Source organism: Lissotriton vulgaris, chromosome 2_1, assembly GCF_964263255.1.
Source record: "Lissotriton vulgaris chromosome 2_1, aLisVul1.2, whole genome shotgun sequence".
In the NCBI taxonomy this organism is placed as follows: domain Eukaryota; kingdom Metazoa; phylum Chordata; class Amphibia; order Caudata; family Salamandridae; genus Lissotriton; species Lissotriton vulgaris.
Window position 1 is genome coordinate 1,686,846,073 of NC_141687.1, and position 16,265 is coordinate 1,686,862,337.

Below are 16,265 nucleotides of genomic sequence, written 5' to 3' on the forward strand. Positions count from 1 at the left end.
AATTGTCTTTCGGGAAAAGGAATACTAGAACATCACCCAAAATGGCCAATGAAAAAACACAACTCTCTAACAGGATTGGACAGGAAGCACATTCAAAATAAATATACAACACACTGGCTAAAACATATAAAATAGCTCTCTGGCTTATTTTTTCAATGCCCCCAAAAATGTGCAGTTGTATGAAGAGAAGGTGTGTGTGTAATTTAAGTTAGCAGAGAGAACCTTAATATTTTCAAGCGAAGTACCATAAAATAAACATCTAATGTAAAAAAATACATAACGGGGGAACAAGCAATATGGTGCTACGCTGCCATCTCTGGGTTCTGGTGACATTAACAATTCCTCTAGTTTGTGGATTTTGATGTCACCAGATCCACTTGATGGCAATATTGTGCCATATTAGCTGGTTTACTTTCTCTGCATAAAAAAAATAAAGAAACTGTTTCACAAACTCATATCCTTGTACTTAAATGCCCTTTGATGTAGCTTTTCAGGACCCTTCCAAGGTTTTAGAGCATTAGACATTGTATAGTTAAATCATACTCCCTCAAAGGATCTTATAGCAGCAGCCACTTCTTTTATAACTGAAATAAAAATATACAATCTGAAACAAGCCTTGCATTTGTTACTTTCTGCCCTGGGCTGAAAGTCTTAACTGATATAACTGCACCTACAACTGTTCAAGATTGTTAGCTCCTCTTACTGCGGACACCTTCCAAAGATCAGTCCAACAAAACATTGCTTGGGGTCCGATTTAGATGTCAGCACACTGCTCGTTGTCTAACAAGACTCGAGTCGTGGTATCACGCGGATGGACGGCGTTGCCCCACTTATTTTACCGGGTGGACGCCGTCCCCCCTGCCTAACTGCTGGACTTCACTCTTTGGCCTCTCTGGGACGAGGAGCTCAGAGCTCACAGCACGCTGATCACGCGAGGATTTCTCAGATGCAATCGCATCTAAGGGGTGAGCTAGGGGTGGAAATTAGTCTGATGGTGCAAGCCACATTTCGTGACGTCACTTCCTGTCGTGACGTCACTTCCGGTGACAGCGTCCCCCAACCTCTTTGTTCGGGACTTGTGCCCGGTTATCAAGGTACTGTGCAACTCATTTGTCCAATACACCAAGTGGCTGCTTCTCTAGTGGTTATATCCTACTACGATTTAACAAAGAATTAGTTGCCACATTCTTTTCTTTAGTGGTTATATCCTACTACGATTTAACAAATCATTAGATGCCTCATTCTTAAAAAATTCTAACTAGGACACAACTTATATTTCAAACCCAGGCCTTCAATTAAAAGACTCACGTGGCAGACTTTTTCAAAGCATGTTTTTGGCAGACAAAGGCACAATTGTGGTTTCCGTTCTGGATGACTCTCTGATAAGACTCTCACCACAGCAATACTCCGATCTTGCTCTTTCTTGGCCTCCCTTGTCTCCCACAATTTGGACACCAATGTGATCTGTCAACCACATTCCTCAATTGGTCCCCAGAGAAAATCCAAAAGTGATGTAGGCGGTTCTCATGAATCTGCTGTACTGTGGTAAAATTGTACATGCATGTACCCGATTTCCTAAGCAGCTCATTGGAGTTCTGCACGGATCTACACTTTGGTCATAGTGTTGTTCTTTCAATTAATGCGACCCTAATTGAATTCTTTAAAACCTTTAGCTGCTCCTCTTAATATGTTGAGGACACCAAGCTTTTGGTTCAGCGGTCACCTAAGTAGCTACAAAGTGCAGAAAACTAATTTTGTGCAACGTTGTTGCGCCCTGCTCAGTGAAGGGTACATGACTGATGGTCTAATAGGCCCTCAACGGTGGTGGTGGAGGTCATTTGACAGTGTTGGAGGCCGGACTTACTATGGTTCTGCAAAATGGGTCACATACACCCTTTCTGGACTTGACTCTTAAGAGTAATGAGGGCGAGTTATCCTAGGCATGTCAGTGAAATTTTGTGGGAAGGAAGGAGCTCAGATCTATTTGTTGCTGCTGGCAATAAAAAGTGCTGGGGTAGCAGCGGGTGGAATTAATAATAAATAAATGAATCTTATCCCGTGTTGTCTGCCACCTTGCGCCTCTGCTGCTTCCTGCTCCCAGCAGACCATGGAACATCATCAGAGACTCCCCAACCAGTCCGTGCTGCTCACATGCTGCATGAGAGGAGTGTGATGATTGGCCTGAGCGAGCTGGTTTACCGCTCGCTCAGGTAGTCTGTGCCAGAGTCTGTAGCATAGAGGTGGGTTGGAGAAACCTAACTGCGCATGTCTGTTTGACCACCCTAACTGACATGTGCACTTATAAATGCACCCCAGTCTACTCTACTACTCCTCCCTCCCATGGTCTGACCCCGGCCTCCCTGAACACGCTTGGCTCAGCCAGCAGCTGAAAAAGAGTGCAAGTCTGATTTTCAGAAGTCCTGCAAAGGTAGCACTACCATAGTCTAATTTAGATATCACAAGTGCTTAAACCACAGTTTTGACATCTTCTATGGGAAGGAAAGGTTTTAGTTTTCTAAAAAGCGTGTAGTTGATGGTTAGCTCCTCCGGTGAAGGCACTGATGTGATTAGGCATGGAGAGGTTATTGTCCAAGAATTTTCCTAGGGATTTACCAGAGTCCATGATGTGTGGGGCACAGCTCAAGGGACTGAGATGTGGGAGCCAGTTTAGGACACTTTATAATGGGTTCTAGTACTCACACATCACTCCTAGTCTTACTACCATACAGGTCCACACACACATGCGCAAGCTCTCGACCTGCATGCTGGATGTTAGCACAAGATTCTAGATTTCATACAAAAGAAGAATTTTGCACTAGAGGGTTCAGTAGACTGACCTCTCATCGACAGAGAAAATGGTTCGTCCACACACATTACCGATTCAAACATGGTATTCTGTCACCACTGCTCATGTGAAACACCCAGTGCAATGACAATAGCTCATTGCCTACTATAGAGGCATGTTTGGCTGCCCTTGTATTGTCATGGAAATGCATAGGCCTATGTGCACATGCTACATTCATGTGGCAATGAGGTCATAAAATAAGTTAATCAGTTTTGCTTGCAGTTCAACACTTATGGCAAGGTTATGCAGCGGTTTAACATCCAGGGGATGTTTCCGTCTCAACGAACATCCTCTTACGCGAGTGATGATTGTTTAAAGTGAAATCTTTCAAAAAAAGGGATCGCCTTCAATGGCCCAATGACCACTCTCTCACACCTTTCACTTTGGACAGCTTCTTTGCTTTGTGCTAGTCTCTCAATGGCAAAACTGAATATTTAGCCAAAAACAAACTGGAATAACAGAACTCCGCAGTCATGGAACAGGCCACTTCTAAGTGTAGGCCGTAAGGAAAGATATTCTGTATCCGGTCTATTCTCAAAGAGTTACAGTAGCAACTATTCTGGTGTATTCCCCTACAGACAAAGGAAAAGAAACTATTTACATTTCCTAAAATTCTCAAATCAGTGCCAAAATACTTTAGCAGCCGTATATTACTAGATGTCGGTCATAGGAGCCGGTTTCTCCAGTGCTAACACCACAATATGTACATTGCCAAAAACACTTTTTTGTAGGAGAGACAATCCATTGCTGTTTTCAAAACTGAAGCTGAGGATATTGATGAAGTAGGTTGAAGACGCAGGATCAACACAGAACAGCAAGTGGAGTTCAGGAACAGTTATTCGACCTCGGCCAATGCCTCCATAAGCTTGCTTTCTCAAGAACACAGAAAGGCAGGTGTGTGACTTTCTGGATTTCAACAATTCCCCTTTGGGGTGGGGGGGGGGGGGGGGGGGGTTGTTGAAGAGTCAATCCTAATACATCTGGGGCCATATTACAGATGGTGCCCCGGGGGTGCAACGGGCCTTTGCCCAGTTTTGCGCGCACCCGGGGCACTTTGTTATTATATAAGGGGACGCAGACGCTTGTGCGTCCCCTTCTATACCAATAGCGGTGGCCCACTTAAAGCGCCAGCGCTATCATCCGAGGGTGTTCTCTCATTTGCATAAGGGAGTGCCCCCAGCAAATTAGAGAATTCCTTTTACTCTGCGCCCGCGCCATATTACAAACGCAGGTGCAGAGTCAAAGAAGCCCTCAGTAGGTGCACTGATAGTGCGCTATTTAAAAGGTGGCACACTGTCAGTGCGTCTCCTCACAGCAGCCCTCTGAAGGGGGTACCATGGAGGCTCCAGGCATCCCATTGCAGGCGAGTGCAGTCAGTGACTGCACCAGCCTACAAGGGGATCTCGAAGCCCTTTTGAAAGAGCAGGCGGGTGCCGCCTGCACTGTGAAAACACAAAGTGGTGCTATGTGTTTGCAAATGAATGCGCTGCCCCCAGGGCAGCGCCAGTTCGCGGCTGCCCTGGGGGCAGAGCAAACACACAATAATGAGGTGCATTATTACCATTTGCGCCCAGTGAAACTTTTGAAATGTGCGCCGGGAGCAAAGAGTGATAATGTGTAATACGGCCCCGGATTGTTATGTTTCAAACATAAATTAGTGGAGAGTAGCACGAAAACCATGATGAGTAGTTCAGTGGCCGATGGAATCAAAATGAAAAATTGGTTTCATCAACAATAGACACAGAAACCCACCCTGTTGTCATTCTTTATGGGGTCTTCCTACTTTCCAACATAAATACACTGTTTGCTAAGAAAAACCGCACACTCAAGCATCTCAATGCTATCACACGCGGGTTACAAGGTGATCACCTCAGCCAGAATACAGAGACTCGCAGAGATTGAAAAAAGAAGGAGTTGGTTTTTATATGAAATAACATATTTCATCAAACTTCGCCAAGGCCAAGAGTTCATCTTTGGGGAATCATTGAAGCAAAAAGTGCCAAAATATAGATCGTTTCCGATTGGGAAGCATTTCAGCACAGTAAAAGGTGTCTTTGATATCACTCAGATTGTGGAAATTGTTCGAAAGATCCTCTTCTTAGTGCCTACAATGCTAAAGTCAACTTCCTGGTACCTATGGGTGCATCCAAGAGTAGAAACCACCCAACAAAAGCTTGTACTGTGCAGTAAAGGGTTTACTACAAAAGATAATAACAAAATTAAACGCCAGGCCAATCCTCGCTTTTAATTTTGTTAGACGCACTGTCAATTTGAATTTGAATTTTAAAATATTTATAGAGCGCACTTATACCAGAATCGGTTTCATGGCGCTAGATGGCAGAAAACCAGTGGGTGCGGAGGAAGGGTTATACAGCTACCGATCTGGAGAACAAGAAGGTTTTAAGATGTTTGCGAAATTCCAGATAGGAAGATGACGACCTAAGAGTAAATGGAAGTGAGTTCAATTGCGTCAAAAATACAGCTCTTCACATTATATTATTGGCCAGGTCTAGAGGCAAGGCAGTAACCACTTTCTTGAAATAAACTTTAAAACCTGGAATAGGATGAGACTTGTACTGCCTAAAAACTGCTGTTTATTTATGCTGTCCGTTTATGCTGTATATTTGCATTCTTATTTAAAAATACTGAAGCTATTTGATGAATTCTTTGAGAGAAAAAGGCATTTTAAAGCTTAACTAAAATAAATTGTAGAAAGATTAAAAAATACTGTAGAAGGCATAGCGTTCCTAGAAATTATTCTCTATGTTAATTACAATTACTAATGGTAATTTCTATTCAAATTTTTTTTATGATCTTTGACCAAAGGTCTTTTGGTTTCCTACAATATTAAACCGTGCTCTAATTCAATCCTACAGGGAGGAACCCTCTCAGAGTTGTATCATATCCCAACATTTCAGAGGTTGGCTATAAACTTACTGTTACACTACTAGGTTATACCCCATATTTCAGAGTTTGGTATTCCAACTCTTTTTGTTTTGATATAGGATACCGATGGTTCACCATTGCACAGCTAGGTTATTCCACCCATCCTTTTATAAATGGGTTATGCCCTCCCTCTATTCAAATTGGAGTTGATGCCACATCTTTTTTGGGATGGTTTATACCCTCAACCTTTCTTGGCTAAGTCATTCTTTTATAGATGGTTATACACTCATCTTCCTTTAAGAATAGGGCTATATACTCAGGGTCTCAGGAATTATGCCATTCTGCAGCACGTTCCACATAATTATGGACTTGTTGCTTTAGCCCCATAATCCACCATCTCCTGCATAATGTGAAGATTTATACAATGTATTTCTAGCTCATACAGATCAAAAGGTACTAAAATGCAGTGGTGTGAATAAAAGGCTGTTTCTATAGGTTGACTGGTCACATTTCAGTTACTTATTGCTGCCTTTGGGTGTTAAACTGCTACTAATGGAATGAAAGCTTTACCCAGACAGAGTAAACATTTTTAATAATATGCAAGTAATCAAATACTACTAACACAAAAAAGTGCTCCATTGCGCCACATAATTTGCCTGTTCTTGCTACATAATTCAGTCAACCCTGCCGCATAAACCTGCCATCACGTCGCAAATCCCAGTCTCCCTGGTTAAACACTCATCCTTTCATATTTGGTTGTATAGTCAAGGTTTCGGAGATGCATTATATAGTCGCGTTTTCAGCGCTGGATTTTCATGCATCCCACGTTTTAAGACTGGAGTTATACCATCCCCTTGCCAGAGTTGGGATGCGCCCGAGGCTCTCAAAGTTGGGTTCCATCCCGATCTTCAAAGTTTGGAACAAGCACCTTCCAGAACTGTGATAAGCCATCACTGTTTCAGAGTTGTATTACACTACACTCTTTGAAGGATGGTTTGATACTCTCTTCCTTTTAGAGCAATTATGAGAACTTTCTCCTTCAGAGCGGAGGTGCAACTCCTTTTCAGAGTTCAGAAACTTACCCCCACTTTTAGAGTCGGCTTGGACTCTCCCATTTTCGCCGTTCAGAGCGATGTTGGATTTATTATGCGCTCCCCCTTCTAATGTTGGATTAAAGTCTACTCCCAAGAATCAACTGGTGTAAGCCTCCACCCCTTTCACCGCAGGGTAGGATGCCTCTCTCGGTCTCTCCCCCCTTTCAGAGCTGCCTGCCTTTGATATCTTTCTGTGAACCACTACCACCCACGGCATTACCAGGAACTCCCACTCGCACTTTTAGAGCCAGTTCAGACCCCTCACCTCTGAGCCAAGCTGCGCTCTCTCCGGGGCCCCACCCTCGTATAGACTCCATGTCCCGGCTCCTGTTGTGGTTCCGGGAAAGACGAAGGGGCGGGGCTATCTCTTGGGGCGGAGCTACACTCGAGACCCACCGCACCTGCCTGTGGGCAGGACTACACCTGGGAGGGTGGGGCCTAAAGCATGATTGAAGGAAGCAGGGCATATCGCGGCGTAAACATGGTGGTAAGTCGCCGTGCCCTCAGCGGGCAGCGTCAACGCCCAGGGGTGGGAACACCGCGGAGAGGTAGGACTGGCAGGTAACGCCGGCGGGAGAAACTTTCTGACGCCAGCCTTCCTAGAAGGCTAAACCCTGCCAGAGAGGCGGGGCCCGAAACAGGAAGCAACTGAAAGGGGAGGCCTCTGTGCTTATCGCCCTCGCATAACCTCCTTTATCTGAGAGATTTGAAATTTCCTTTTAACTTCCTAATGATTTTCCTCTTTAAAAAAACGTCCTATTATTGGTTTGAAAGCGCTGTTTCTGAACACAAATTTCAATTGCCGGCCAATAATGGCTATGATACACGGCCTTACGGTTACCGTGCTGCATGCAGCCTACTGGCTGCTAAACCGACCTGGGCCTCTTACGTCTAGCCGCTAAAATACTACACCGCCACCAGAGAGAACTTTATTGGCATACCTCCCCAGATAGCAGAACCAAAATAAAACACCTCTACATTTAATGACCAACGACTTTCCACAATGCCTTTCAGCAATGTTTCTTTAAAACGATCAGGTTTTTGCTTTGCATTCTGGGAATTGTGGACCCAATTTTAGTAAATAGGTCTGCATGTCCCAAAATGCAAATTAAAATCCTGGATTAGATGAGGTACTCGTGCGCAGATTTGGAACTCTTGAGGGCACTGTCTCTTTATGGCTCTTGGTTCTTCTGGCGACAGAGAAGTATGTTGCTGCATTCCCTGTTTTTCGGATTTGACCTTCGTGGCTGGCCAGCGCCTATTCTTGCTGGAATGGAATGTGGAGAATGTGTCTTCCTCTGTTGTAATAGTAGGTTCGCGTGGACATCTTTAAAAGACATGGGACGTGTATAGTGTTGTTGGTTCAATTTTGTACCATCCACAAATAGTTTTAAATAGATTTTTGATTCTCTTTTTTAAAAACAATACTCTGATATTGGTATTTTTTATTAATTCATTCAAAATGTTTATATCGCGCTATAAGACAATTGTGGTGATGGGGCGCTTTACGATGAAAAACGAGAGTGAAAGAATGGCTTGCGATTGAGTGAGGCTAAAATTGTAAAGCGCTGGTAATCACCATACACTCTTTGGAGGCTGTCGAGTGGATATGACATCTGATGGCGATGGAAAGCAGCATGTGGGGATTACAATGTAAAATGACAGTGTTGTAGCGCGGCGGGGCCCGGGTCAGATAGGCCTCTAGCACGCATGCAAATTACACTAAGGAGACAGTGGTTATCGCTCGGCCGGAAGACCCCGAGCGGTCTTCAGCCCATTGCCCATTTATTTATACCCTCGGGACGAGCCCGCCCCGAGGGATGCGTGGGGTGCATTGCAACATTGTTGTAGAGAGTCTGTGTGGTTCTCTATGGCTCTCTACCTCCCTCCTTTCTTTTAGTTCTGGATCATTAACTTCTCTTGCTTCAGGGTGAGGCACATACAAAGTCTCTTAGCCGTTGACTCGACCCTGGATTCGGCCGGAGGCCATACTTCTGGCACCGGACACAGGGAGATGTTGCAACCCCAGCCGGGGTTCACTCAGCCAGCTCGGCAGCTGCTTCTTGGCCGGTCACACAGGTACTATCATCAGTTCCTTGGCCAGCTTGTCTCGGCGACTCTGGCAAGGCATTCCTCACCGTCTGCGATCCAGGGGGGGATAGGTTCGGCAAAGAGTCCTGATCTTCAGAGGTCTCAGGTTTCACTTCCGCCTCCGTTGTTTTCTTAAAGCTGGACACCTTCCTGGTGACGGATTGTTGTCCCTTCCTAGTGGTCACCATGGTCCCTTGGACATGCATGACAATCCATGCCTCGGGCTTGTAGGGCGTCCAGAACTTCCACCCGGGGTGTCGGCCTTTGATCACCACCCGGTCTCCCACACTGAGCTGCGGTTCCTGAGCTCTACGGGCCTCGCTTGCCTTCCGGTCCGTTTTCTCCCTCCTCAGATGGACGGCAGCATCACCCCGCTCCGTGGGCATCCACGTCGGGTCAGCCTGGATACTGTCTCGTGGTGCTCGCTTGAACAGGAGATAAGCCGGAGCACACTTAGAGGTGCTATGAGAAGTCTGACGGTACGCACCAAGGAACTGGTCAAGGGCCACTTTGGGATCTTCCCCGTGGCCACTGCAATGCGTAATGCACGGTTGATCGTCCTCACCAACCTTTCCACTTTCCCCTTCGCTTGGGGCCATAGCGGGGTGTTCTTCCTGTGTCTCAAAGCTAGGTTCTCGAGATAATCCTGGAACTCGCGCCCCTCGAAGGGGGGTCCATTGTCAGACTTTACTTCTTCCGGCAGCCCCATCATTGCGAAGACTCGATCCAGGACTCTCTTCACTTGTGGGAAGGCTGTTGACGGTATGACTTCGACGATGGGAAATTTCGAGAACGAGTCAACCATGACCAGCATGTGACAACCAACCAGGAAGCTCCCAAAGTCCACACTGAGATGTGTCCATGGAGTTATGCACAGTTCTTCCGTGATCACCGGTGCTGGCGCTGGGTCTCCCCCGGTGATCGTGCAGGCATGGCACTGCCTCACCATCTCCTCTACCATGGAGTCCATGGCCGGGAACCAAACCTTGTCCCTCAACCTTGCCTTGGTCTTGGCCATTCCCTGGTGCCCAACATGGGCCAACGTGAGGATCCTTCTCTGTAGGCTTTCTGGGACCACAATGAGATGTCCCCTCAGTACGACTCCTCCGTCCCCCACACTGAGTTCACTTCAAACCTGACACAATTGTTGATGGGCATGACTGACCTCCGGCCGGAGGACGCGGGCACCGTTCATGAAATGAGCCCAACTGTTGTTCTCCAAGGCTCCCCGAACTCGGGACAGAGTGGCGTCTTCCTGGGTGGCTTGGCCGATTTATTCAAGCGTCATGGCCTTGGGACACGCCCCTTGCGACACCATGTGGACAAACGCCTCCGTGCTGCAGACATCCGTAGACGGGCCAGCTGGTGCCGGAGATTCCGGGTGTTGAGACAGGTAGTCTGCGGGGTTGTGCGCCCCAGGGCGGAAGATCACCTTAAAGTTGTATCCCTTTAGCTGCACAGCCCATCGTTCGATCCTCGAGGGTGCTAATCGTGATGAGCCAGTAAACAGCAGGAACAGCGGCTTATGGTCGGTCACAACGCTGAATTCTTGGCCGCAAAGATACAAATGAAAATGCTGGCACGCCCACTTGATCGCCAACGCCTCTCTCTCTCTCGATTTGGGTGTATCTGGTCTCGGTGTCGGTTAGGGCTTTGCTGGCATAGGCAGCAGGCTTCCATACTTACGGACCATGTTCTTCAAGAAGGACTGCCCCAAGGCCCACAGGGCTAGCGTCAACGATCTGTTCTGTGTTGTAGATGGAAGTCGGCCATCACGGTCTTGTCGAGCAGGCCCGCCTTGATGTCCTGGAAAGCCTTCTGGCCGCTAATGTCCATTCCCATTCGTGGTCATGACACATGAGCACCCACAGTGGCTCGGACATGGCTGCCAGATTGGGAATAAACCGTCCACTGTATGTAGCCATGCTGAGGAAGCTTTTCACCTTGGTGGGGTTGCGGAGGGGGCAGGCTCGGATGGCTTCGGCCTTCTTCGGATTCACCAAGAGTCCATCACGGGTGAACATAGAAGTCAATGCTCTCCTGATGAAATGAGCACTTGGATTTATGCAGAGCCAGCCCGCAGTCTACTAGCCCTTTCAGCATGGCCCTGAGGTGCAAGTGATGCTCCTCGAGCGTGGCAGAGTACATAAGGATATCATCGCTGAGTTTGATCACCCCCTGCAGCCCCGACAGTGCCTCCCGGATTGCATTTTGAAAAACCTCGGCAGCTGAGGACACTCCGAAGCTGAGCCTTCTGTACCTGCGTAGACCCACATGCGTCGAAAAGGTGGTAATGTACCGGCTCTCTGGCTTCCTCCGCTCCTCCTCCACTTGTGGGCGTAACTTGAAGGGCACCCGACGGTGCCGGAGGGCCACTGGTCGCACAGAAGTGTCAATGTGGAGCTTGAACCTTTTGCCTTTTAGTTTCCCTAGGCTTTTGAAGAGCGCCGGAAAGTCCTTCAACATTGCCTCTGCATGGGACTCGTGTCCTTGGTTAGCAAAGAATTAAAGTCTGAGGTCTTCGGCTGTGTGACAGCTACGTGTAGATCCTTGCAGTGGATGGTGCGAGTGGAGGTCGCGGTAAAAGGCGGTCATATTGATCAGAGTTCATCACATTGACGGAGGCCCCAGTGTCGATGAGAGCTTGTACGTCAGTGCCTTCGATGGAGATGGAGCACATGGGGGGTGGCCTTCGACGGGTCCCCGTCCGGTTGACGTATGACACCACAAACACTTCGTCATTATCTTCGTCCTCATGCATGGGGCGTCGCTCCTGGGGCTGGTCATCTGGTACCTGTGATGGGTCATCCAGGGAGATTTGTCGAATGCGCTGTGACACACTTCTGGGTCTTGACATCGCCGATCGGAACTTCCCTCCGCGGCATACTTTGGCGTAATGGTTTAGCCTTCCACAGCGGGAGCATGTCTTTCCTTTTGCCCGCAAACGGCCGTTGTGTGGTGATCTTCCCCACAATAGCCACATGGTCCACCTGGTGGCGGTCTAGGCGTCTGGCGAGGTGTGGGGGCCTTCTCTGGATGGCATCCACCTTTTCCTCCTTGATCGGTGGGTGCCTGGGTGACGGTGATGCGGCGACTAGGGTGTGTAAGGCATCTCCTCTGCCCTGGCGTCCGACAATTCGTGGGAGCGGGCTAGGATTAGAATCTCGTCCAGCGAGATTCCTGGTTGCCGGAGGATGAGCTTCCCTAGGAGTTTTGAGCGGCATCCCAGGATGATCTGGTCCCGGATCTCATACCTTGGGTCCGGAAAGGGGCACGTGCTGGCCAGCCGGCGCAGTAGCGCATAGAACATGTCCACTGATTCGGTTTCGTTCTGCCACGCCCTCTTGAACCTAAATTTCTCAAAGTCGTGATTGAGCTGTGGACCGAAGTGCTTGTTGAGCGCGGCGACCGTCGCCTCGTTGTCATCTGTATCAGTATTGGGGAGCATCTCAAACAAATCATATGTGTTGGACTTGGCCCTTTCGGCAGGTTCACCCCAAAACGTTTTTGCTTTTGCCGAGCCTGTTTCTGTAACCTGGTGTTGGTGATTTTAGGTCTCTGCACACTTTTTTACTGTGGTCCAGTGTTTAAGTGCGTGCGCTCTCTGAGTGCGAGTGTGAGATTGACCTGCCCTCCCATAGGAATGCATGGGGAATATGTGTGTCCATGGTAGTTCCTGATGTGTGGGGAGTGCAGGGTCAAGTTTTGTATGTGCAAGCTCATGAGATTGAATGCTGCGTGATGATGTGTGCGGCTTTAATGTGTCTAGTGTAGAAGTGCCACTTCTGGAAGTTGGTGTGTCTGTGCAGTGAATGTGAATTGCCTGTCTGGCTTGTGATTAGCTGGAGCTGGCTAGTGTGCCTGGCTCCTGGTGTTAGGATGGGTCTGCCCCGGTGGTGAATGGGGAGATCTGCATGTTGATGGCAGGGAGGGGCTGCACCTGGGACTTGAATAGGGCTGGGCTTTCCCTCCACAATGTTGGCTCCGCCCCTTGTGGTGTGTCTGATGTCCCTGACCCACCCGGTGAATAGGCAGAGGGGCTGAGCAAAACAAAGTGCTCAGGAACCAGTTTCATCTGGTTCGCCCCTTGCCTGTACCTTTGGAGACAAAGGATTTGTGTGTATAAAAAGAGATTGCCCCCGCCGCCACTGCTGCAAAAGCGGAAGTCAGGCAAGGATTTGCCTGGTGGTGGGCGGGACTTCCGGGTTCGCAGAGGAAGTCCTGCGCATGCCCCGGCTGCCTGGGAGAGTCGCTGAGAGTGCCGCGGGCTCCCCCGCCCAGGCCTGTGTTCCCGGAGAGGCTGGTGCAAAGGTCCGTTGACAGGGCTCCCCTGTGATGAGGAGAGCCTGTGAGCAGTTCCCCAGCTGCTGCGAGACCGGAGGAGAGCAGAGTCCTCCCTGAAGAGTGTCCACCTTTCTGCGCATTCGTGTTCTAGAGCCTAGAGCAGGGGTCTCCAACCTTTTGTGTAGTCAGAGCTACTTCTGGCCTGTGAAAATCGTTGTGAGCTACTGAACTCGAATCAACTCTCGCATTTTTCCGAGAGACCCCCACACCCAGTTTCATTGACTTTAAGCCTAATTTCATCAGAGCCCATACTGTGGTTTGAACAAAATACCCAAGACAGGCCTGACTTAAGAGTTCCCTGGAACACCAAAAGGAATGACTCTGGATTTGTGACGCTTCAAGACATTTCAATTAATAGGTCTAAAATTAAGGTCCAAAATTAAGACCTTCCAGTGATAGTTGTCGTTGAAATAATCACCTAACAAACATACATGGAAAGCGATATTACCTTCAATGTGGAACTGATTTGTTCTTATGCTGCAAATAATCATTTGGAAACGTGCTCAAGATTCTTCTCTCCAGCTACATTTTATGTGTTTGTAATACAGGCCTGCAGTACACATTGCATTGTTCTTGTTCAAATAATAAAAAAGCTTTGCAGGGCGCTGAAGAATCTTGATTCTGCTCTGCAGCGACTTTAATCTTGGTTTTAATAATGAAACAGATTTGTGATTTCACCAGGAACTGTGACTGAACAAGTATTGATTACGACTGCATACAAATAATTTCAGTGAGAGACTTGACACTGCATGGTGTCCAGTAATGCCTTGTAATCTGGGGTGTTGCTTGAGAGGGGAACTATTATGGAGTCATTTAAATGTTCGTCAGTCAGATGTGTGCGAAACTTAGATTTTATGAAGTTCATATCGGAAAATGCAGATTCACAAAGATAGGTAGAGCCAAACAGGGAAAAAAGTTTCAATGCAGCTGTGTGGATGTTCTTAAACTTTTCTGCATCTACAAGACTCCAGAAATTAATGTCAGATTGCCTTGATTTCAATTCAATGTCATTTTGAAGTGAGACCATCTCCATTTCCATGATTTCAGAGTCAAGTTTCAGAAGAACACAAATTTTCTCTGAAAGGTCACTAACATCCACTTCTATGAAAGGGTTTGAAGTGAACATCACACAGGGCTCCAGTTGCTCAAAATCACTAAACCGGTCACTGAACTCTTGATTAAGCTTCACGAAGAGGTTACTGTATTTTTGTATGTCAAGGATCTCAGCCTCAGTTTTGTTTTCTGACAGGATTTGGAGCACAGAGGGAAAGTGCTGCATCTTTCTTTGGCTATTGTCTTGTTTTTGCCTTGCAACTCGTAGTTTAATACATTTAATTTCTCTGTGACATCTGTCAAAAAAGCTAAATCGAGCAACCATTCAGTGTTTGACAACTGTGTGGTATCTTCATTTCTAGACTCCATGAAAGCTTTGACTTCTGGCAATAGGAAAAGGAATCTTCGCAGTATTCTTCCCCTGCTAAGCCATCGGATCTGATTATGCAGTAAAAGGTCACCATACTCAGCTGAAAGTTCTTCAAGGAACAATTTGAAGGTTCGGTGCTGCTTGGCCATATGCACGAATTGAATGCAGGAGTCATCACATGATCAAACCCCATTACCTTGGCACATATTTCCTGTTGATGTCTAATGCAATGGTAGTTTAATAACGGAGGGAAATCTGGATCTGCTTTACAATTGGCAATGAAGCCAGAATGACGCCCTATCATTGCGGGTGCACCATCAGTTGTTATCGCCACTAACTTTTTCAATGGGATATTTTGTTTCACAAAATAATTTTTTACCTCATTGTGGATGTCAGATCCTCTGGTTGTGGTTTTCAGAGGCAACAGAGTTAAAATATCCTCTTTATAAGTGAAATCTTAAAAAAACATTCTAACAAAGATAGCCAACTGTGCAATATCGCTTGCATCAACAGATTCATCACATTGCAGGGAAAAATATTTACCTGTCTTTAAATCCCGCTCCAACTGCTCTATCATGTTGACCGATAATGCAGATACCCTTCTTACGATAGTGTTTGACCCCAACTGCACATCTGAAATGCCATACATAATTTCAGGGCTATATTTAAAGTCTTTGAATAAGGAGTGGGCCATTAGAAGCATTGCTTCCTTCACAATTGCTTCATCTGAAAATGTTGCTTTGTGTTTGATCAAGTGATGAGTAACTACGAAGGATGCTTCAGTTGCCGCAGTGGCTTTCTTTGTTGGCTTTGTAAAGAAAGATTGCTGTGTCTGCAATGCAGATTTCAGTTCATTTACTTTTTGTGACCTCAGGCTGCTTCCCTTAGGGAACTTTCTCTCAAAATGCATGTGCTTTGCTGAAAAATGCCTCTCAACATTGCCCTTTTTCCCCCCTGCAACTTTTGCTCCACAGATTAAACACACAGTTGTCTTTGATTTGTGTAAATAAAAATGTGTTCTCCCACTCTTGATGGAAGTTGTAAGTCTTCGCCCTTTTGGAGGGACCTGGCTCTTCATCCATCATTGGTTGTTGAGGCTGTAGCAAGAGTAAAAATGTTGATGAAGTCCACATCCAATCCATAAAAGGCAAGAATACCACATGGACACCTTTAATAATGCTGTAATGCAGACCATTATACCAAGGAAAAGACTTTCAACCACACACCGAAATGTTGAAATATCACATTCACTATTAATGGTGGACCTGGGAATGCGTAAAAAAAATGCTATGACACCCCAGGTGACGCGTAACAAGGAGAACTACCTTTATTGCTTCTCTTTTTCCCATAACTCCTATCGTGAGGCCATTAATGAAATGATATATAGGTCATAGAGCAGACCCATGATGCAGGAAGACCAGTGATTCCAACCTTGAGGGAGATAGGCATTGCTCTATTATTGATCATATTTTGGTATTTGAAAATGTCCTAAGATTGATAGAAACTTTGATGATGTCAGCAGTCAGCCCAGTGAACACCAGCCCCTACTATTGGTCCTTAGGATTAGGGGAGCAGAGGCAAG

At 46.7% G+C, this 16,265-nt stretch overlaps 1 protein-coding gene across 3 annotated transcripts in view; it reads right to left on the minus strand.

Annotated features, from left to right (window-relative positions):
• Positions 1-7,185, minus strand: part of CNKSR1 (connector enhancer of kinase suppressor of Ras 1) — a 344,769-nt gene extending 337,584 nt beyond the window's left edge. Inside the window, exon 1 of one of the 3 annotated variants that reach the window (XM_086957647.1) lies at positions 7,091-7,185. In XM_086957647.1, the coding sequence (XP_086813773.1) occupies positions 7,091-7,142 (52 nt within the window). In that variant the 5' untranslated portion in view covers positions 7,143-7,185. The remainder of the gene's footprint in view (positions 1-7,090) is intronic. The other 2 variants (XM_086957646.1, XM_086957648.1) reach the window with 2 other exon arrangements.
• Between the last annotated feature and the right edge of the window lie 9,080 nt (positions 7,186-16,265).